This window comes from Ochotona princeps, chromosome 19, assembly GCF_030435755.1.
Source record: "Ochotona princeps isolate mOchPri1 chromosome 19, mOchPri1.hap1, whole genome shotgun sequence".
NCBI classification, from domain to species: Eukaryota; Metazoa; Chordata; class Mammalia; order Lagomorpha; family Ochotonidae; genus Ochotona; species Ochotona princeps.
This window is the reverse complement of record NC_080850.1, coordinates 26,639,062-26,661,524: the sequence shown is the minus strand read 5'-3', so window position 1 is coordinate 26,661,524 and position 22,463 is coordinate 26,639,062. Positions and strand designations below refer to the sequence as shown.

Here is a 22,463-nt window from a genome sequence, read left to right as displayed (position 1 = left end):
CCCTCTCCCTCTTCCTCCCATCTCTCCCTCTGTCACTGCCTTTCAAATAAATGTTTTTAACGTTTATCTTTGCGTTAAAAGATTGTGAAATTCATGCATACTTAGTTTTCCATAAACTTTTGACGAGCCTTCATGTGGTGGCCTACAAAGACACTAAACTGAAGAACAGGAGCCTTCTGAGGGCCTGAATGTTGTCCAGTTCAGCGGCTCCTGTATCTCCGTATCAGTGTCCAGCATGTGGCACACAATGACTTGCTGAATGAATAAAAGATTTGGGATATATAAACATCAATTACCTCAGGCACCAATTTTAAAAAACGAACCTTTTCAGCAACCAATCTGGGAAGAGTAGCAGGCTCAGCTGTCAACTGCCTGAGAAGCTCACTGTGTCCCACACTGATAAACTCCATCACTCATTCTTTGTGGCAAGCGCACTCCTGACAACTAATGAAAAACATTGCTTTTAACAAGGTATGTATTAGGGGCTCCGAGGCTCAAATTAGAAAATAATGGCAAAGTGGGAGGAAGAGTCGACTGCTTGTACGCAATGGAAGGCTAAAGTGTGTGTGTAATGTATGTATTATATATACATAGCACATAAACTACACACATACAATGCTACACTGTGCCCCATAAACATATACCAGTATTTTTCACTTAAAACTTCAAGAAAGGGCCTAGTGTGATAGCCTAGTGACTAAATCCTTGCCTTGCCTGCGGTCAGTTCATGTTCCAGCTGTCCCACTTCCCATCCAGCTCCCTGCTTGAGGCCTGGGAAAACAGTAGAGGACAGTCCAAAGCCCTGGGACACTACAACCCCAGAGGAGACCTGAAAGAAGCTCTTGGCTCCTGGTTTCAGATCAGCTCAGTTCCGCCACTGCAGCAACTTGGGGAATGAACCAGCAGACCAAAGATCTTTCTGTCTCGCCTTCTCTCTGTAAATCTGACTTTCCAATAAAATTAAATAAATTTTCAGGAAAATATTATTTTAAAAAATAAAACATATTTACTCATTCATTCATTTTAGGACTTAAAAGTGGTCAAGATTACCACTGATTTCTTCAAGTTTAGTCCTTCCAAGATATAAGGGAGCCTCAAAAGGCTGGTGGGAAATGAAATGAAAAGGTAAAACCGACTTTTCATGAACTTTTTAAAGCCTCATGGTGCCTGTCCAGGTCAGATGGTCAGGTTTAGATATTCTGTACTTCGGCAAAGGATGCTCTTCACTCAAACAGCTGAAACAAGGAGGAGAACTGAAACCAATACAACTTTTCTGAATAGTGTGTGTGCTTTGTGTGTGTGAGAGATGTAACTTGCACATTAAAGTTACATTAGACTATTTCCTTTTCTAGAGCTGTAGCTTGTTCAGCATATATGCATGAACAAACCCTGATTGTACATTACACATGATTGTGAGCTGTAGGGAGATTACTGAACACCTCCGATTATGAAGGAGGTTCCATGGAAATGTAATTACCAGAGAAGCACAGCCATAAACATTTGCAAAGCCTGATTACCTCTCTGAGTTATCAGAGAAATTCCTAAAGCCTATAACTCAAATATTTTGTATTTTATGTAAGATGCAACATTTGCTTATTAAAACTGTGTGTTCGGACAGCACCATGGTGACATAGTGGCTAAGTCTCTGCTTGTGGTGCCAGGATCCCATATGAGTGCTGGTTCTAGTCCCAATAGCTCCACTTCCCATCCAGCTCCCTGCTTATGGCCTGGGAAAGAGCAGAGAAGGGCCCAACTCTTTGGGCCCCTGCCCCTGTAAGAGACCTGCCTCATGTCTTCAGACCAGTCTGCCTTCAGGCATGGCAAACATGTGGGTAGTGAACCAACAATGGAAGATTCTCTCTCTCTCTGTCTATCTGTCTCTCTCTCTCTCTAACTCTGTCTTTTAAATTAAAAATTAACAAATTTCTCTAAAAACCCCATGGGATATTAATTTATGTAATAATGAAAATTCTCCAGTTTCTCCCAGTTTAACATTTTTAGGGGCACCTACCATGCCAGGCACTCAAGATACAATAATCAAACTGTAGCCTCTTGTGGAGTTTAAGTGCTAGTTAAAGAGACAAACAATGTGAAGGTCTGTTCAAGAGAAAATAAAACAGATGAAGGGACAATAACTGGGTAAGCTCATGAAGGGGACAATGTGAAATGCCTAAGGATGACCCATGAGGTTACGCTTCTAAACAAAAAAAAGTAACATGGAAATCTTGCTAGGCAAACACAAGAGACCACAAACTATTCATTCTAGAAAATAAGCACTTGCAGAACTGAAGTCATGTCCTACACAACTACTTTGGGAATTAGACATAAGCCTCAAGCTTTAATTCAAGAATAATTTTTTCAAATGGGGGCTTATTTGCAATCACTAAATATCATGACACAAAAGGCACATGCTTTAACTTTTTTAAAATTAAAGGTGTACTGAACTGAAGTTCCTCCTACCCAGCGTGACTTGAAATGGTCTGATGCCATCTTGTGGCAACCTGGACAAGCATGGTTTTAAATGACAAAGACTGAATCTCCAGCCCAGTGACAAGCATTGGGGAGGACAAAGACTGCTGTAAGGTCACCACCATGAAATGACGGGAAGCAGGTGGCTATGTTTTCCAAACACCTTTTTGTACACAACGACCTTGGAATCGATCACCAGCTCTGACTCAAACCCATCAAAGACTTACTGACAATCTACCGCATCTTGGCAGGGCACTGTATCAAACAAGGGTTGTCAGATACATTACCTTATTTGGTCTTCCCCAAATTAGAAAACCTACTGACAAGTATCAAGAAACGAAGTCTTTGGTTAGGAACATAATGGTAAGGTGCCTGCAGCCAAGCAAAGTCGCACTGGGAGTCTCCAGTTGATGAGCCACAGCCCTTGTCCTCCTTGAGCCGGGCTCAGTGGATCAACAACTGGGACTACTGTATGGAGCTGCGCACACACTCTACGTGTAATGGATTGTTCAAGATACACTTAAACTCATTTTCAATTTCCTTGTAATTTTTACTTTCCTCACAGAATACAAACAAAAGCTTTTCCATTTCCCCAAGATATAATTTCACTGCAACTATCACCATATGTGTAACAATAGTCAATAACACAAAGGTAAGATACATAAAGCCTTCTTAAGGTTGTCACAACTTATTTTTTTTAAGATTTATCTTATTTTATTGCAAAGTCAAATATACAGAAAGAAGGAGTGACAGAGAGGAAGCTCTTTCATCCATTGACTCACTGCCCAAGAGGCTGCAATGGCCAGAGGTGAGTCAACCTGAAGCCAGGAACCTGGAGATTCTCCGGGGTCTCCCACACAGGTGCAGGATCCCAGGGCTTTGGGCCATCCTCGACTGCTTTCCCAGGCCACAAACAGGGAGTTGGATGGGAAGTGGGGCCGCCGGGATTAGAGCCAGCACCCACATGGGATTCCGGTGTGGGCAGGGCGAGGACTTCAGACACTAGGCTACCACGCCAGACCCATAACTTTTTTTAACTCCATTTTTCGATGGACTTCTTCAAATATTCCAGTACCTTAGTTTGCATGTTATGAGGTAAGAGCTCACAAATGGCATGATAATGCAGAAAACATGAGCAAGACAGGAAAGCAAACGTGGAACTCCGAGGTGAGAGGCAAAGACATTGAGTTCATCTCATTACAAGAATATTCAATACTCTTACAGGAGGAGTTTCATGAAGACAGGGCACTTGTCTGTCATATTTGCTGAAGAAAAAAAAAAATCCACAACCTTGTAAAAAGCCTAATCTTAAGAGTGAAGGAGTTACTGGTCTCCACACTTTAGCATAGTGGCTAACATCCTCGCCTTGCATGCGCCAGGATTCCATACGGGTTCCAGTTTGTGTCCTGGCAGCCTCACTTCCCATCCAGCTCCCTGCCGGTGGCCTGGAAAAGCAGTCAAGGACGGCCCAAAGCCTTGGGACCCTGCACCCATGTGGGAGACCCAGAAGAAGCTCCTGGCTCCTGGCTTCAAAGATCAGCTCAGCTCTGGCCATTATGGCCACCTGGGGAATGAAACAGTGGGCTGAACATCTTTTTCTCTATTTCTCCTTCTCTGTAAATCTAGCTTTCCAATAAAAATACATAAATCTTTTTTTAAAATAGTTAAGGAGTTACTAAAATAACAGCCTTCTAAAAGACAGAAGACAGAGGTCAATCTCTGCTTTCTACCCCCGCAAGGGGTCACCTGATAGCACAGGGAGGCAGGTACACTGACAGGTCTGTCCAATTAGTCCTCTGAGAATTTCGGAATCAATGAAAATAATAATACAAGTGTTTTATAAGCATTAACCCAGCATAGCTCAGGCTGCATCCAAACATGAACATGCAAAAATATGGGACCTGCTGAAAGGGATATGGAATTTACCTACACAAAGAAATCATCATGGGCTGTGCCCAGTCCCTTAGGAGCTCCACCCAATAGTCAATCTCAAAAGCAAAGCAAGATTGATTTTATACCAAGATCAAATAAATCATCAATTACTCAAAGTTTCCATGATCAGGGATGACATATTCAAGTTGACAGATACACTGAATGACTGTTGATTGGACTTTTGGACCAGTAGGACAAGGAAGTAGACAGGCAAAAGGAGAAGCCAGGAGGACTGTGGCAATGCCATCGGGGAGCCAACCCGGGATCTTCAAAGATCCTTCACCCAGAGGAGACCAACTCTAAACCGAAGACCGCCTGCACCACTTCCTGCTTTCTCCTTCAACACATCCCAGCAATCAGCAATGACACAGTAACATGTTAGCACAAAGAAAAAAAACGCTGTTATGTCATGGTAGCACGCCTAGAGAAAGCCAACACATTTGAAATGTGATCAAAGTCTACAAAATAACTGACCAGTACTCTTCAAATAAATCCAGGTCCAGAAAGACACAGCGACTTCTGCTGGAGCGGACTAGGACACCGCAACTAAATGTGATGCAACATCCTGGACTGCATCAAGGCAGAAAAAAGGATGTTAGTGAACAGCTGGCAAAATCCAGGCGAGGTCTGCAGGTCAGTGAAGCATGTCATGTCAGCAATGATTTTCTGATTTAAAAAATTATATCTGATTTGAAGAAGCTGCAAAAGAACAAACAGTAGGAATTCTTGTTGTGTTTTTTTTTTTTTTTGCAGTATTTCACATATTATCCCTAAAAGTTAAAAAACAAAACCAATTTTTAAGACACAGAATGTTAACAGAACTCCATTTCAGCATCAAGGACCTGAGTTTGAAATCCACTTGTGAGGAGAGTCTTGGGCAAATTACCTTGGTCTTAGTGTTCCTGTCATAAAGTGGAAGAAGTCTACCATAAAAAGTTATGTCAGGAATTAAAGCACCGTGCAGGTATGCAATAAACAGCTTATTTTCATTGAATCAATCAACACTTTTCAAAGCTTTAGTTTTAAGACTTCAGCTTTCATCTTGCACTTTGTGACATTAACTATACTACTAGCATCTATCTATAATCTAAAAAAACTGTAATTGATATTTCTAATATTAAAATATAATTTTTAAAATTTTATTTATATTTATTTGAAAGGCAGAAAGACACAGAGATGGCAATCTACCATACAGTGGTTTACTTTGCAAAAGTTTGCAAAAGCCTCAGCTATGCCAGGCTGATGCCGCGAGTCCGGCACTCACTGTGGGTCTCCCACACAGACTCGCAGAGATCCGCGTGGCTGAGCGATCACTTGCTGCCTGACCACCTGCTGCCTCCCAGGGTGTGCGTCTGCAGGAAGCCGGATCAGAAGCAGAGCTGGCCATCAAACCCAGGACTCCGAGACAGGATGCCAGTGTCTCAAGCGGCATCAAACTGCTAGGCCAAACACTCCTCTCCAAAGATGTTTGATTTTTCCTAGACTAACAAAACCTCACAAACTTGTGCTTCACCAACCTGACATTTGTGGGAGACCCTCCCTAACACCTTCCTCCTCACCAGCACCAGGGAAAGTGCTGTGACCGAGAAGGAACAGCTCTCAAAAGAACACAGATACCTGAAACAGGGAAAGAAACTGTAAGTGCTTGAAAAGCTCCATGGATCTGTAATTAAAATAGGACACGTACCTCACACTACGCCTGTGATATGCCCCCGAGGAAGTACTTATCACAACATTAACATTATCCTTCTGGCGCCCTGACAATGAGCTCCCTGAGGACAAGACAGTGTGTGATTTCCCTTCACACCTCCCGGGGAGCTGAAGGAGGCACAGCTTCTCCCAGTGTCTGTGAGCAGGCAGTTTATGAATACATCAGTTTGCAAATACCTCTATGTTATATACAACAATTAAGCCACAATCAGCACTAAATAAATTCCTGAGTATACTTTCAAATCATTAAATGACAATTATAAAATATTTTTCGGGATGGATGCAGTAGCCTAGTGGCTAAAGTCCTGTCCTTGAACGCCCCAGGATCCCATATGGGCGCCAGTTCTAATCCCCGCTGCCCCACTTCCCATCCAGCTCCCTGCTTGCGGCCTGGGAAAGCCCAAAGGACAGCCCAAAGCCTTGGGACCCTGCACCCGTGTGGGAGACCCAGCGGAGGCTCCTGGCTCTTGGCTTCAGATTGTCTCAATTCTAGACACTGCGGACCCTTGGGCCATGAATCAACAGATGGAAGATCTTCCTCTGTGTGTCTCCTCCTCTCTGTATATCTAACTTTTTAGTAAAAATAAATAAATCTTTAGAAAAAAAATAATTTTCATCCAATGACTACCTTTTGTTCATATTCACTCTTATTATTCAAACTTTTTTTCCGTCCACTTTCGTCAGCTTTTTATTTCACGTAATAAATAGAAATAAATTATTATTAACCTTAGTAAGTACTTTAGAACACCTACTGGGAGCCAACAAAAAGCCAAGCATATTACAAGTAAGTCTGTGTTTTACTCAATTTTTCTAAAAGCTCCACCACAGCCCCCACCTAAGGCTGGGGACCACAGCAGTCACAGTCCTGCGTTACAGCCCTAACTGAGCACCCGTCACTGCACTTCACAGAAGAGGAAACTGAGGCACAGCAGGGACGGTTGCCTTGCCCGAGCTCTACCCCAAGCCCTGCACTCAGCTGTCATGGGCACCGCTCTTCCCCAGGATGGGATGAACAAGTGCAGAGTATGACAGTATGGGCAAAAAAGATAAACAATCATTATGTTAAACAACGCCTTCGCTTTATTAAATCATTTCTGGCAGAAATACTGGTTCACCCTAAATATTCCTGGAGCTCTCCAGGGTCAGACACCCCATTCGGCTAACTGTCAGATTTGCAAAGGAAAAAAGATAGGATCAGAAACGGAAACGTTATTAATTACCCAATCAACTTTCTACTCTAAATGGAAATAGCCATTCATAAATCCTCTGCACAAGCATTAGGGTAAACACTCAAACCATCTCACCCAGTATCTCAGGCTCACGACTCTAATAAATAACACCTGAGATTATGTAGCAAAGCAAGGAAATTATTCTAATCTGTTTTATTACAGCATCCAGAGTAGGGATGCTTCTGAGCCATATACTGAAATAATAGGGGCTGAATTCCAGGAGGGTGTAATGACCATTCAGTCATGGAACATTCCAGAATCAGAAACAAAGGACGAAATCGCTGCCTATTAAGCTTATGCTCTAGTCACGATGACTCTGTCGCCCATAACATAAAGTTATCTGAAACAGCCTCTTCAACCAACACTAGGACGCTCTGGGTTCTTCCATTCTGATGACCTCAGGGAAGGCAAGCCCATCAGAAAGCCCCTTAGGTGAACTTCCAGAGAACCTTCCCTTCTGTACTGCTATGTTCATGCAACTTTGTGTTCTCTTTGTAAATCCTTTTAAGTGAAAGGAAACAACTCTAAAGAGCTAAGAATCACGCAAAGAAACCAAAACGCCCTTTGAAGGGCATCACCACTGCAGTTTCCGGGAAGCACAGCTTAGCATCTGATGAGTAACCCTTTCTGGATTCCACAGCATTCACCCATACAGAGTTCACTGAGAAATCATATTCCACCAACAAGGAGGACCGTGCTGTCTGCTTTCCAGGTGCCGCTTCACTCTGAAAGCATATGGCTAATATTTAGCCTATGGAATCCAACAGACAGCTGTAAGAAGAGTAAACATTCTTCGGGTTTTAAAAAATAGTAATGTAATATAACCTGGAAGGCAAGTCCTAAAACACCAAAAGACAGAGATCAGTAGCTTCTATTTAAAACAGAACTTCCTCGGTGCTGAAGTGACTTCAAACATCCCACCTTGCATGGCTGATCAAATGCTTCCCAGAGATCCTCACATCGTTGTCTCCTCTGCCAAGTGCTTTCTTTGAGGTTAAAAGAACACACACAGACAAAAGGAAAAAACAAAAGCGTATTTTACCCAAAAGATGATTCTTACTCCCGAACTCTTATACAGAAAAAGCTTCTATTTACCAAACTGTTAGACTTTTGATCTTCACAACAACTCGAGGAGGCAAGTGGAGTGGCTGCCATTACCATTTCATAGATGAAACTGGTGCTGTGATATGCAGTCAGGCTTGCTGCCGACTCTGCGAGCTCTCCCAGTCAACGCCACATCTACTTTGGAGAACATAGCACATTTTCTAACATGTATAAATAGCTCTGCTCACTTTCCACTAGCCTCAGGTACTGTGAGCTCATACAGGATACCTTCTCTAGGTTGTACAAGGGCACAGCACAGGTTGGTTCGCTGATTAGCACAAGGGCACAAGAAACACTGATAAAAAATGTTTTCCATGGGCACCCAGCCAGCAGTGAAAACACGACTGCAATTCAGGTCTAGTGACCTTAGTACGGGAATTAAATAACATAAGGTAAATTCTCACAGGAAATGGATTTATTCACATCTTACAAATAATCACATTGTAGGGCTGGTGGGATGGTACAGTAGTTTAAGCCAGCGCCTGCATTGCTGGATCCCATGGACACTGGTTCACGTGCCGTCTGCTCCATGTTCCTGCTCAGCTCCCTGCTAATGTACCTTAGAGGCGCTTTAGGTCCTGCACCAAGTGGGGAGACTCAGAGGAAGTCCCCCATTACTTGAACCTGGCCCAGCCTGGCCACTGCACCATTTAGGGAGTAAGCAAGCCAGCAGACAGAAGATCAACTTCTCTCTCTCTCTGTCTGTCTCTGTACACACACACCACAGCCTATAGACACGCGTCCAACCAGGGAGTCTCTATAGTACTGCGTTGCAAATGATTACACAGAATAAAAATGCAGCACCATCCAGGATGCTGACACAGTCCCTCTGTTTGCCTCTTTGTCCAGCCCTGCCTCCCAAGGCCTCGCCAGGGACCCGGGGGCCAGTCAGGTGTCTTACAAGAGCTGCACCAGATGCTAACTGAAAGTGGTTGTGCCTGTGGCCTCAGCTACAAGACACACATAAACCAAGCAGACAAGCTCAGTCAACCCAGGGTCAAGAGGCAGCTGCTGGCTTCCACCACTAAGTTTTAGGGTGTTTCGCTACACACTGATAGATAATTGAAACACTGTATCTTCATACATAACACACACAAAGCTATGCCCAGCTGGTACACCCCGGCAGACAAAATCTGGGAAGACTGGACAAAAGGACACTGGCTGGAAAAAGAGCACAACCAAACTGGTTCCAAAACATTCCACTGCCCCAGCGATGGTCTGAGCGCCCAGACCGTGCAAGGCCGCACTGCCGACGGCCGGAGCTGAGCGCTCTGGATGTGTTCAAATGGCTCTCCTCTTTGCCAGCTGTGGGGACTGCACAGGCTGCTACATGTTTTCTGAACCTCAGTTTCTCCAGACTGTGAAACAGAAACAAATCCTATATCTGTTCCTGAGTCAGCCAGGAAGAATAAACAGGATCGTGAGGGAAAAGCAAACACATCCTGACTAGCCAGAAAAGCTCCTTTGCCTGCTGTAGCCAGCAATTGACAAATGCAACCTGTCGGGAAGACAGCAGGCTTCGCGGCTGGACTCAGCCACAGCACCATGCGGTTTCCCTGTGTCAGTTCACCTTATCAGTGGGAAGCATGTGTCTATTTGTTCATCATTTATTAATGCCAGTCTTACCAGCGAGAGAACATCAGCTCCACATCAAGGGGTCTGGCTGCTGTGCTCCCTTGTGTTTTTTAAGCTCTGTACCAGAGTGCATGCAAGGAAAGCACTTTCCAGAAGCTGGGGTGTGCTGAGTGCTATAAAATTAAGAGTATGGCTGGGCCCGGCGCAGTAGCCTAGTGGCTAAATCCTTGCCTTGCATGCGCCAGGATCCCATATGGGTGCTGGTTTGTATCCTGGCTGTTCCACTTCCCATCCAGCTCCCTGCTTTTGGCCTGGGAAAGCAGTGGAGGATGGTCCAAAGTCTTGGGACCTTGCACTCATGTGGGAGACCTAGAAGAGGCTCCTGGCTTCTGGCTTTGGATTACCTTAGCACTGGCCGTTTTCGCCACTTGGAGAGTGAACCAGCACATGGACGATCTTTTTCTCTGTCTCCTTTCTGTAAATCGGCCTCTCCAATAAAAATAAATAAATCTTAAAAAAAAAAAAAAAAAAAGAACATGGAAATGTGCTACTTGCAAGACACATACAAAAGTAGCTATCCGGTACTACACATGGTCACCGAGGCCTTGACCAAGTGCCCAGTGGGTTCTGAGAAGGTGGAGAACACCTCCAGCTGATGACAATCCAAAAAGGCTTTCCAAAGAGGCAGTGGCTGTCATTAACCAACCCACAGTCCAAAGTGCCGGTGCTAATAAAAAATGGGACGCTGGCTCTTCCCCCTTTGGGACCCAGATGCCTGGCCTAACACCAAGTCCTAACAGACCTAGAGAGTTCCCTCTTTCACTCATCACCCTTGGCCTGAGTGCCCGGCAGGTGCCAGGAAGTACCAAAGACACTGGGGATGCATGAACAGTACCACTGACTAAGATGACATTCCCCCCGATAAGGCTTTCATAGCAGCACCACGACAACCAGGGCCCTGACCACTTTGCTGTGACCTGGAGCCCCCAGCAGTGCCCCACTCCTCTACTGGAGGGCAAGCCTTATTAGCTCAGAAATGAACCTGCTGGAGCAAGCACTTGGCCCCCTGGTTCAGACACCCACCATTTCAGAGTTCCTGGCTTCAAAACTCAGCTCTGTCCCTGACTCTGGTGAAGGATACAAGTAATTGGGATGCATTGCCCACATCAAAGACCCGGCTCACTTCCCAGGCCCCCACACCCGCTTCTCCCAACCAGCTCCTGCCAGCTTCCGGGGTGAACCAGAAGATGGGAGCACTCTTCACTTTCTCCTCCTGTCCCCCTGCCTCTCAAATAACTTCTGAAAGGTTCCTAAGGTGGACACTATATTTTTAATTATCCACTTATCCCCAATGTCTCCCTTCGCTTGACTCTCAGAAAGCACAGGGAAGGAACTCGCTGTCACACAGATACTACAGACCAACTGCTACCTCTGCAAATGTTGCCTAAGAAACAAGCTGCAAATGAAGTTTAAAAATCTGGTGAAATGTTCTCATGACACGAAATGGACACAGAAACTAACCCCCTGAGAAAGACCGTTGGCCAAAGTCGCCCAAAAACTAGCCACAGCTCCAGATAGGCTTTGGGATCCTACCTTCCAAATCTCCTCCACGCTTTGGATTCTTCAAAGAAACTTCTCATTTCCCCATTACCAGAAGCCACGGTCCTAGGACCAGGCACGAGGAGGGAAAAAGGCCCTGAACCCTAAGGTTGGGGAGCCACACGGCAGTAACACTTGAGAGCGCTTATAGTCCCCATGCCAGGCGCTTGAGGGAACGCTCCCCCTCGAACCCCAGCAACAACCAAGTGGATACTGTTGCTTCACCCATTTCACAGATTACAAAATAAGGCACAGAGAGGGTAAGAAATCTGCCCAAAGTCCTCCAGCTGTATAAGTGAGGACGCAACGGAACAATTTTGAGGCGACCAAAACCCCTCAGGGAATCACCCAAGTGAGGCGTCAAGCGGCCCCTGACGAGGCTCCCAGACTCGAGTTCCCAGAGGCAAAATGTCTCTTCCCTCCAGCTGGGACAGGCGCGAACGTGGCTACGCGCATGGCACCTCCACCCGCGTCCTGGAAGGGGAGCCCACCTCCACCCTGGCCCCGCACACCCGTGAAGCAAAGCCGGCCGCCGTGGGGCGACAGCAAGGAAACGGCTGGGCCGGCGGCGCGCGAGGACGCACGCCCCGGCAGGCCCGAGGCGGGGGGCCGTACCTTTCGGAGGAAGCTGGCGACCACTTGCTCGAAGGGGTATTTGTACACCTGGCGCACGTCCACCGTGACCCCCATGGCCGTGCGCCCCGGACCCCGGCCGCCTGCCCGCCAGCCACACCTCGCCCAGCTCAGCGCGCCGCCGGCTGTGCCGGGCCCCCGCGGGCCTCCACGCCCCGGCGGCCCAGGGGGCGTGGACTTTTTCCTCTCTTTTTCAAACTTTCACAACTTTATTGAAACGCACAGTCGGCCACGCCCACGCCCGTTTCGGCCAAGCTCAGGTGTGAGTGGCCGGCCCGGGGGCGGGGGGGTCCCAGGGAGCTCATGAGTGGACGCCAAGCCCGGGCGACCTTTCCACGGGAAGCACGCCTGCACGTGGAAGCTGTCCTCTCTGAGGGACGCCGCACTACACCCTTGCGGCCCCGGGCTTGGAAGTTTCTGGAGTCACAGAGTAAGTCCCATGCGGCCGTGGGCAGCACTGGAAAATATGTATCTAAATACGTAATAAATATGAAGACACCTCACTCTTAAGGTTTAGGACTGAGAACACAGAACCCTCCCCTGAGCTGTGGAGGCCTGTGTGGCAACGGCCAGCAACCTCGGAGGCATTGTGTTGCCCATGTACCCCTGAGCAGTTAAAACAAAAACAAACAAAAAAAAAAAAAGAAAAGAAAAAGAAAAAGAAAAAAAAAGCAAGCCCAAAACATCGAGTAGTTTTCAAAAGGAACCGCGGCGGTGGCTTGGTGTTTCCAACACTGTGGCGAAATTCCTTCGCTCACCAAAGTTTAAACTCAGAGGAGCGAAAAACAAAGGGGAAGAAGTCGGTGTTCTTTACTTTGATACACTGCTATTAAAATGACCAAGATAATCTGTTGGTTGGTAAGTCACTCAGCCTATTTCTGAGCACCTCTCACATGCCTGGTACTGTGGATTCTGCGGTGAAGGAAACACAAACCCTGCTGTCGATAATGAGCCCAGATGACCCAGTTGTCGAGGTCACAGAGTACCCGGGGCAGTAGGGGAAGCTGCAGCGAGTGGGGCGTGCTTAGAAACAGGACTTCTCTGAGTGGGGACAGTTTTCTAATCTCCCTTGCCCTTCCTGGTCATGCTGGTCTAGCAGAACCCTAGCCTTGGCTTCATCTCTTCCTGCCTCACCCAAGCTACTGAAAAGGCCAGGAAGCAAAGAACACACCTGTTTGGACCCACCTCTTTGAATTCACCTCTCACCTCAAGGGGTCGGATAAAGGCACCAGACAGCTACACTGCTAACATACTCTATGAAGAAGAGGAAGAGAAGGAGGAGGAAGAGAAGAAGAAGAAAAGAAAAGAAAACCCTGATGTCTTAGGGATTCTGGGGCTCCGGCTGGGATGCACTGCCTCCGACGTCAGTGACTGTTGTTTGCACAGCAGGACCACGTGGAGGCGCCCTTGCTAGCACTGGGGTTTTAGGCCTCCAGCCCAGGATCACATCCTTGGCCGGCTTGGCCAGGAGGCTCCTGGACGTGGGTAGAGTCATGCTGCTGGCCTTCCAGCCTGTATGCAGAGCACCTGTTGTGGGATCCTGTCAGCACCCACCATCACAACCCCCTCATAAATCCCTCCTCATATAGTCTCTGTCTTAAGAGAACCCTAGCATATGGTGTAAAGACAGCTTGCAGAGCTAGAGTTACCAACACCATGTCACTGTGGGCAGAGCAGGGAACAGAAGCCCTGCTTCTGAACACCAGTACATTATCTTTCTACCACCCATGTGGGAGAGGCAATACAGAACCACGGGAACGAGGTAATGGGAAAATGGGGTTTTGAATTCTACTACCTTTTTAAAATAATATAGTCAAATGTAAACTGTGTAATTTAATATTTAATAACCCCTGTGTTCAACAACCAGCTCTAGCACGTTATGGAAACTTCCTGTCTTCTTGTTGAAGGACATCTCTGTTCAGCAGCCCTCTTCTTTCCTACATTATCAGTGAGTACATGTCTCTGCTGAACAGTCCACTCAGCGCAACCACAGAATGATTTCTTCCACATTAACAACAACGACAAATCGAGGGCTGGTGTTGTGGGATAGTGAGGCCAGCATTCCATAGAGGTCCCCATTCGAGTCCTGGCTGAGCCACTTCTGATCCAGCTCACCGCTAATGTTCTGAGAAAGCAGCAGAAGATGGCCCAAGCACTTGGGCACCTGTCACTTTTCTTTCCGAAGGAGCTAGAGATCAAGTGTGAACCAGTGTGAACCACAGGCCTCCTGCAAGGAAAGACCCAGGCACATGTGCCAAACCCACTCTCAACACCAAGTTTCTTCAGACTGTTTCCTTGGGCAGACTGCCACCAATCTCTGACTCAGTGATCACAAAAGGCCAAAGATGTGTCCTAAAAGGTGAAGGGACCTGGCACCTGTTGGATGTCCTTGGAGTTGGCTGGCTGAGTGATTTGGGTGAGAACAAATGCCACCTGCCAGCTCCAAGGACATCAGGTCACCCTAAAGGTGCAAACATGCTCTGGAGTTAATAACACGAGGCTTGTAATCGTGTGCCTGAGAATCACAGCCAGTTTGCACAATTATCACGTGCACACATATTGCACAAATATGCAATCGTGTGCATATTCCCCAAAGGAGGGAAAAGAAATTATATAAGAAACATACTTTTTGCTTTGAAATTGGGTGATGTAACTGGTCAAAGACTTGAATTCAGGCATTTGTTCACCAAACTTAAATGCTCAGAGCCGTGATTTAGTAGATATCAAATATCTCACTGAAAGTTTGTTTGTTTTTAAGAATACCAGATATTGGGCCCAGCACAATGGCTCAATGGCTAAATCCTCATAAGTACAAGGACTCCCTATAGGCACCAGTTCATGTCCAGCTGTTCCACTACCTTCCAATGCTCTGCTTATGGCTTGGGAAAGCAGTAGAGGACAGCCCAGAGCCTTAGAACCCTGCACCTGTATGGGATACGTGGAAGACGTTCCTGGCTTCAGATCGGCTTAGCTCCAGCCATTGCAGCTGATTAGGGAGTGAACCCGTGGAGGGAAGATGTTTTTGTCTCTTCTTCTATCTGTAAATCTGATCTGCCTTTCCAATAAAAATAAATGAATCCTTTAAATAAAAGATACTATATATTGTCTGTATCTCCAAAGTGAAGCACAATAATCTGAGCATAGTGGAAATCCTGCACATTTCTGGTTGGCCCTTAAAACTGAGTGTTGCAAGGCTTAAATGGAAGCAGAGCTTCGGTCCTAACCCTTTTCCTGCTCTCCTCTCCATACTTGTCTGAAGTTCTCTATTTTACCCAGTGCCTTGAATAAAACCTGGTACATCATGTGTGCTGAATACATTCACAAATGAACCTTAAAGACACTATGACTTGGGCCTGGCGTGATGTCTCAGTGGCTAAATCCTTGACTCACATGCGCCAGGATCCCATGTGGCCACTGGTTCATGTCCTAGCTGCTCCACTTCCCACTCAACTCCCAGCCGGTGGCCTGGAAAAGCAGTAAGGGTGACCCAAAGCTTGGGACCCTGCGCCCACATAGGAGACCCAGAAGAAGCTCCTGTCTCCTGGCTTTAGATCAGCTCAGCTCTGGCCATTGTGGCCACTTGGGGAGTGAATCAGTGAACGGAAAAGATCCTTCTCTCGGTCTCTCCTTCTCTATGTAAATCTGACTTTCCAATAAAAAATAAACATATCTTTAAAAAAAAAAAGACACACATTCTGTCCTGCCCCTATACCTACCTCAGTTTCTCCACCAGCAACGTGACTGAGTGAACCCAAATGATCTCCAAATTCTCTTCTAGCAACTTGAAACTTCAGAGCTGGATTATAGACTTAGACATGGGCATTCCTGGACCTGGGTTACTGAATGAGATTCCTGGGGGTGGGAATAAAACCATTTCATGACTTTTGTCCTCAATTATGTGAGTGAATTGCATGAAGGAACCCTTGTCTGTGCTTGTTGGTGGAGAATAAGAGAAAGGTAGTAAATGTTTTGTTATGAGACAACTTTTAAGGTCTTCTAGTGTTTTTAATTCAAAATACTGGGTATCACACTCTGGGATGTGGTTTTATGTGTCCCAGTGGCCTGACTTTCATGTTTTAATCAGCCTGGCAACACACTATGTGGAGAAGTAAGACCATGCAAAGACAAAGGGGAGACAACCCTGGAAGCTACTGCTGGAGTCCAGACTAAAGACAGCAGTGGCTGGGATCACAGGGGTACCAGGCAAAGTACTGACAAGTTTTTGCATCCTAGACCTATTTTGAAGGCAGAGAAGGCAATGGGTGCTGGTGGGTAAGAAGAGAGAGAAGAAAGAAGAGGCAAGGGCCATGCTAGCCAGCGAGTGGTGGGCCTCTCTCCAATGGGTCAGGAGCCTCCTGCATCCCACAGCTGCAGACAGTACTCCCCCTGTATCTTCACATCATCTTCCCTCTGGGCATGTCTGTCTTCCTGAACTTTCTGTTAGGAAACCAATTGTATTCCAGAGCCATCCAAATGACTTCATCTGTTGTGAGATGCACAGTGTCCTCATGAACCTAGCCACCAGTGCCTGGGAGTGGATGCCTATTTACCTTTGAAATGATAATTAGGGTCAAGTGAGGTTCCCTGGGTGGGCCCTCATGCAGTATGTCTGGTACCCTTTTAAGAAGAGGTTAGGACAGAGACATGTCCACATGATAGCCAAAGGGAACACAAGGGGAAAAGACAACCAACCACAAACCAAGGAAAAATCAACCCTGATTACACCTTCGCCCTGGGCTTACCACCTCCAGAAACGTGAGGAAGTACATTTCAGCTCTGTCGCCCACTTAGTCTCTGGTGTTCTTTGTTAAAAAGGTTGAAAAAGCTGATAAGTCATCTTCATTTGATCGCTCGTTAGCGTTTTATTTTCCAATGAGATCACATTCTTTAGCACGGAGGCTAGCACTTCATCTATTTGGAGAACCCAGAAGGCCAGCAATAAAACATAAAGACAGGTTCAGATATCTCCAGATGCCCAGGCCCAGCCCTGGACTCCCTGACCCACGTCCTGCAGCCCTGCTCAGACACAAGAACTTCACTAGGACCCTTTCAGTAAATCTGCTTTTGCTTGTTTTTACTCCATTTGAATTGGATTTTCTATCACTTTGAACCAAGACTCCTACCTACTATGTGAAAGAAAAACGTAGCTGTGGTGAGCTCATAAACCAAAAACAAACAGAAGAAACCTCTTTATTGCCCTTTTTTTTTTTTTTTTTTTTTTTTTTGCAATGTAGGTATCAGCCCAACTCCTGAGACCTTTAAAAGTTTAGCTGCCTGTCACATTTAGGTTTTCAACTCTCAATTTTTACCCTCCTCACTTTGATTGTTTAAAAACCCAGGCAGAATTTTAGCTACTTTGTTTGTTTGTTTGGTAAAATTTCATCCTTTAAGACCAATTCATCTCATGATTTAAAAATAGAGAGAAGTTTTCTTTATCATGGCAGGAACGATTAATGGCATGAATTTTCAAAGCAACTATTTAAGAGGCTTGTTGTCTGGGAAGATCAGTTTTCAAAGATTTATCTCATACCGGACTGAAGGCTAGAAATTATGGAGGACAATTGTTCTTGTACTACAGGTAAAGTCATAGACAGAATTGCAGATGAAGCGTAACGTAAACAGCCAAGAGGCAACTATTAAGCTTCAACTCGGTGTCAATATTAAGCTTAATCGTCTCCTTCACTGCCTGGGTATTTTTTCAAAGGAAAGAATGGCTGAGCAGCAAGGTCCTGGAGGGTTGGGATGGAAGCAGAGACAGAGCAGGGTCAGGGAAGGAATCAACCATGACAGGCCCCAGGACGAAGGAAGAGTTGAGTGGAGGGACAAATCACAACCTTCACCACTTTACCTTGGGATGGTTATTACATTTCTTTTTTCCTCAAAGAACTATTTGATTGATGAGATAGACTAAAACAGGAATGTTATCAAATAATGAAATACCACACAAGAATAATGTCAGCTATCAAATAATACATCCAATCCCAAATCCAGGTGCTATCCACAGGGCTTTCTGTGCAGAAAGATACTCAATCTTTGCAACAAGCTGTCTTAGATGGGGTTCCCTGAAATGGACTGTGGGACAAGGCATTTCACACAGAAATATGGGTCAGAGCAGGGGGACATATGAAGAAGCGAAAAATACAGGACTGAGCAACGAGATCGTCTGCCCCCAAACTTGGTTTCAGCCAATCCTCCAGGAAGCTTACTGCCCCCACTGGGGCAAGGGGTTGTGTGGATAGTCCTCAGCTGTGAAGGTAATCGCTGCACGTCCGAGGCAGTTCGGGAGCATGTGCCAAACAGTGGCAGTGGGTAAAGCGTGGTTACATCAATACCGTTATTGTCCATGGCTCACAGATGTGTAAAGTGGAGCATGCAGAGATGAACAAATTCCTCAGAGGAGTAGAATCTGATTTATCCTAACTTCTTCCTACCAAGCTATAAACCAGTAGATGGAAAATCAGTCTAAAAAACTGTAAAGATTTGAAGCCAGAACATAGACAAGTCTTCAGATTAAAGGTATTGGTGGTTTAAAGAAAGATAAGCCAATTCAAAGTGATGTTAGCGTCTTACAAAAATCACAGGAAAATAAAATTCAAGAGGTAAACATGGATAAAGGAGAAATTATCCCTAAAAATGAAAGATTCCCATAAGGACTTCAAATAATCCATTCGCATTTGGGGGCCGAAAGTGGGGGATCTCTTCCCTACGTGGCCACATCAAGATGAACCTCAAGCCATTACTGATCCCCATCTTGGCTGTCTCACCAAGCAAGTTGATCCTATCAGTAAGGGCTTTTCTAATTGGAGCAGTAGCAATGCCTCAGAACAAAGTGGCTCCTACTTTGCCTTCACAATGGCTTGAATGACTATTGTGTGTGACAGCAGTGTGTCTTCATTACGTGGAATCCACTCCTAAGACTTCATTAGAACAGAGACAGATTAGATGGTTATCATGCAAGTTGAAGGGTTAGGTCCAGGGAGGGGGCAGTTTTCTAAGTCACATGCACCTTATCATTATTTTTTCATATGTGATTCAGTTGCCAGACTTGCTTTGCCTTACTACAGGTTTTGCCACTGGGGTTTTATATCTGGTGACCGGGGAAGCTAGGCCACCTTGGTATTTCTGCATACAAATAAACACCCCAGTGATGCTCTCAGAATCTCTCTGGGACAGCCAAGTAAACAACTGTTAAAGGATGGGAAAATCATTCTTAGTCTCCCTAAGATGCTAACTAACGAGTACTTCAACAGCTGCTTCCCTAACCTGGGAGCTAGAACACAAAGGAAGCTTAAATGCCAGTTTTCCTGGGCACAAAACTGAAAAGAATGATTCATTGACTACAACATAGGATACCATGCAGCCAAAAGATGTTCTGCATCCTCAGAATGAATGGTGACGATCACAGCTACCGATTAGTCACCAGGGGACTCCGTGAGGAAGAGCCTGTGCGGACCTCCCTGCCAGCACTCCAGAGACTACATGGAGCCCACGGCTGTGCTGCCAAGAGGGCATTTGAACAAGAAAAAAACCGGCAGTGTCAGCTCCTAAAACAAGCATTTCTAGGATTCAGAGGTTTCTGTAAGAGAATAAACAATTCTTCAGTAAGTCTATTTACTATCCATTTTGTCTCCTGCTGTTTATTAAGCACTTTCTGTGCACCTAGCATGAAACATACCAGAACATAAAGAAAAGTAAGAGATGGTTCTCTCTTGCCAAGGTAGAATGAGAATTGTGGTTGTTTATTCAGCATCCATTCTATTCTTCTGTTTTTAAAATAAATCCCATTTCCCTTCAAGTTTTCTCCCAGAACTGATAAACACAGGCTCAGGAGGCCTGAAGGAAAATTAACTCCCCTGCAGCCCCAGAGAGGGGCCTCACCTACCCATGGTGCGCACCGATCCCAAGCCGGGAACCAGGAACCTCCTCCGGGTCTCCCACGCGGGTGCAGGGTCCCAAAGCATTGGGCCGTCCTTGACTGCTTTCCCAGGCCACAAGCAGGGAGCTGGATGGGAAGTGGAGCTGCCAGGATTAGAACCGGCGCCCATATGAGATCCCGAGGCATTCAAGGCGAGGACTTTAGCCGCTAGGCCACATCGCCGGGCCCATGGTGACAAATTTTTTAAAAAAATAGATTCTTAGGGCCGGCACAGTGGCATAACAAACTAATCCTCCACCTGTGGCACCAGCATGCCATATGGATGCTGATTTATGGCCTGGTTGCTCCCCTTCCCATCTAGCTCCCTACATGTAGCCTGAGAAAGCAGCAGAGGATGGCTCAGATCCTTGGGACCCTGTAGCTGCATGGGAGACCTGGAGGAAGCTCCTGGCTCCTGGGTTCAGAATGGCTCAGTTCTGGCCCTGTCAGCATCTTGGGGAGTGAACCAATGGACAGAAGATCTTCCTGTCTATATCGCCTTCTCTCTATAAATCTGCCTTTCCAATAAAAACAAATGTTTTTTTTTTTTTTTAAAAAAAAGAGGTTTTAATATAAAATAAAGCAAAAACAAAGTAAAAGAAGTCAAATGTATGCTTAGGTCAAAAAGTAGAACTTTCGCAATGCACTCCAGAGGTCCCTCCGATGATCCTGACTCCAAACACACCTTTAATTTTGTGTATATCCACACTCATAGTAATACATTTTTTATATCAGTAGTTTTGTCACTCAAATGTTCATTCCTATAGTTTAGTATTACTAACCTTTTTAAGGATTAATTTATTTTTATTGGAAAAGGAGATTCTCAAAGAGGAGACAGAAATATCTTCCAGTCACTGATTCACTCTCCAAATGGTTGCAAAGGTCAGAACTGAGCCAACCCAAAGCCAGGGGCCAGAACATTGTTCCAGATTTCCCACGTGAGTGCAGGGACCCAAGAACTTGGGCCACCCTCTGCTGTTTTCCCAGATGAAGAAGCTCCTGGCTCCTGGCTTCAGATTGGCTCAACTTCAGCCATTGCTGCTGCTTGGAGAGTGAACCATCGGGCGGAAGATCTCCCTCTCTGTCTCTCCTCCTTTTTGTATATCTGCCTTTCCAATAAAAAAAAAAATTCTTTTCATTTTATTTGAAAGGCTTTTTGCCATTTTTGTCCCTTTTTTGGACAGAGATCTTTAGTCTTGGTTCACTCACCAACTGTCCATAAAAAGCCAGGGATGGACCAGGCCAAATCAGGAGTCAGAACTCCATCTACGTCTCCCGTGTGCTTTGCATGGACTGACACTTGAACCACCATCTTCTACTTCCCAGAGTCGATATTAGCAGGAAGTTGTATTGCAAGCACAGCAGCCAGGACTCAAACCAAGCACTCTGAATGGACGTGGGCATCTCAAGCTGTGACCTAATCATCACCCTCTAGTTACAATGTCAGCATCGAAATAGCCATCAACATCAATATTATTATCTTTACTACCATCATCATCATGGCTTATAGGAAGCAGAGAAGTCATGCAAACATCCATCATTTCAAAATGCCTCAAAATATAAAAGTTAACATGAAGTCTTTCCCAAAGATCATTCTGTAGAAAAAAGGAGACTGTAATAGCTGTGTTTACATTGTAATCATTTTAATCATTAGGGAACTTGGATATTTCATCTCATAAGTTTGATTGTTTATAGGGCATCCTCATTTGCCTTTTTCTGTTAAGGAAAGTAAACAGAAACTATAAGCCAATGGACTCGGAAAAGGTGTGTATCAAGAATACAAAGAATTATTCAGTGCTAGCGGCACCTGCAGGAATCAAGCAGAAGCAGGGTCTGCAGTGTTTACCAGAGAAACGAGTTAGTAGATGACCTACAAAAGAAACACTAACCACACAGAGGCAATCCTTCAACTCCTAAGAGATTAAATCTCAGTGCTAATAGGGGAGATGTCAGTTCTTAATGCTAAGACCAAATCAATATTTGATTATGACAGGATAATCACTTATATAACTATGGCCAAGTGATAATTAAAAGAATTTTTCAAGGATAGATGCTACACTCCGAAATTAAACCCTAGGCACAAGATAAGGCCCCAAATGACTCACGGACATAACAGACAGGATTTAACTATAAGAAAGCTTATTATAAAATGATGGTTTGGATTGGAATCACCTTGGAGGATGCGGGCAAGTCCAAGAATTTATCAGTCAATAAACCAAGCCCTGAAATCTAGGCTGCTAGAATAAGATAATCTTTTCTTTGAATTTGCTAAGAATTTTGTGACCCCCCCCCCACCT

General features: G+C 45.4%; 1 protein-coding gene across 4 annotated transcripts in view; it reads right to left on the bottom strand.

Annotated features, from left to right (window-relative positions):
* PRELID2 (PRELI domain containing 2) overlaps positions 1-22,463 on the bottom strand; it is a 129,543-nt gene that overhangs the window by 95,624 nt on the left and 11,456 nt on the right. For 2 of the 4 annotated variants that reach the window (XM_004586517.2, XM_058677667.1), the window contains exon 1: positions 12,234-12,333. The exons of 1 other annotated variant lie outside the window; for it this stretch is intronic. In XM_004586517.2, coding sequence (XP_004586574.1) covers positions 12,234-12,308 — 75 coding nt within the window. In that variant the 5' untranslated portion in view covers positions 12,309-12,333. Of the gene's footprint in view, positions 1-12,233; positions 12,363-22,463 lie in introns of those variants that run through there. One more of the 4 variants, XM_058677665.1, reaches the window with a different exon arrangement.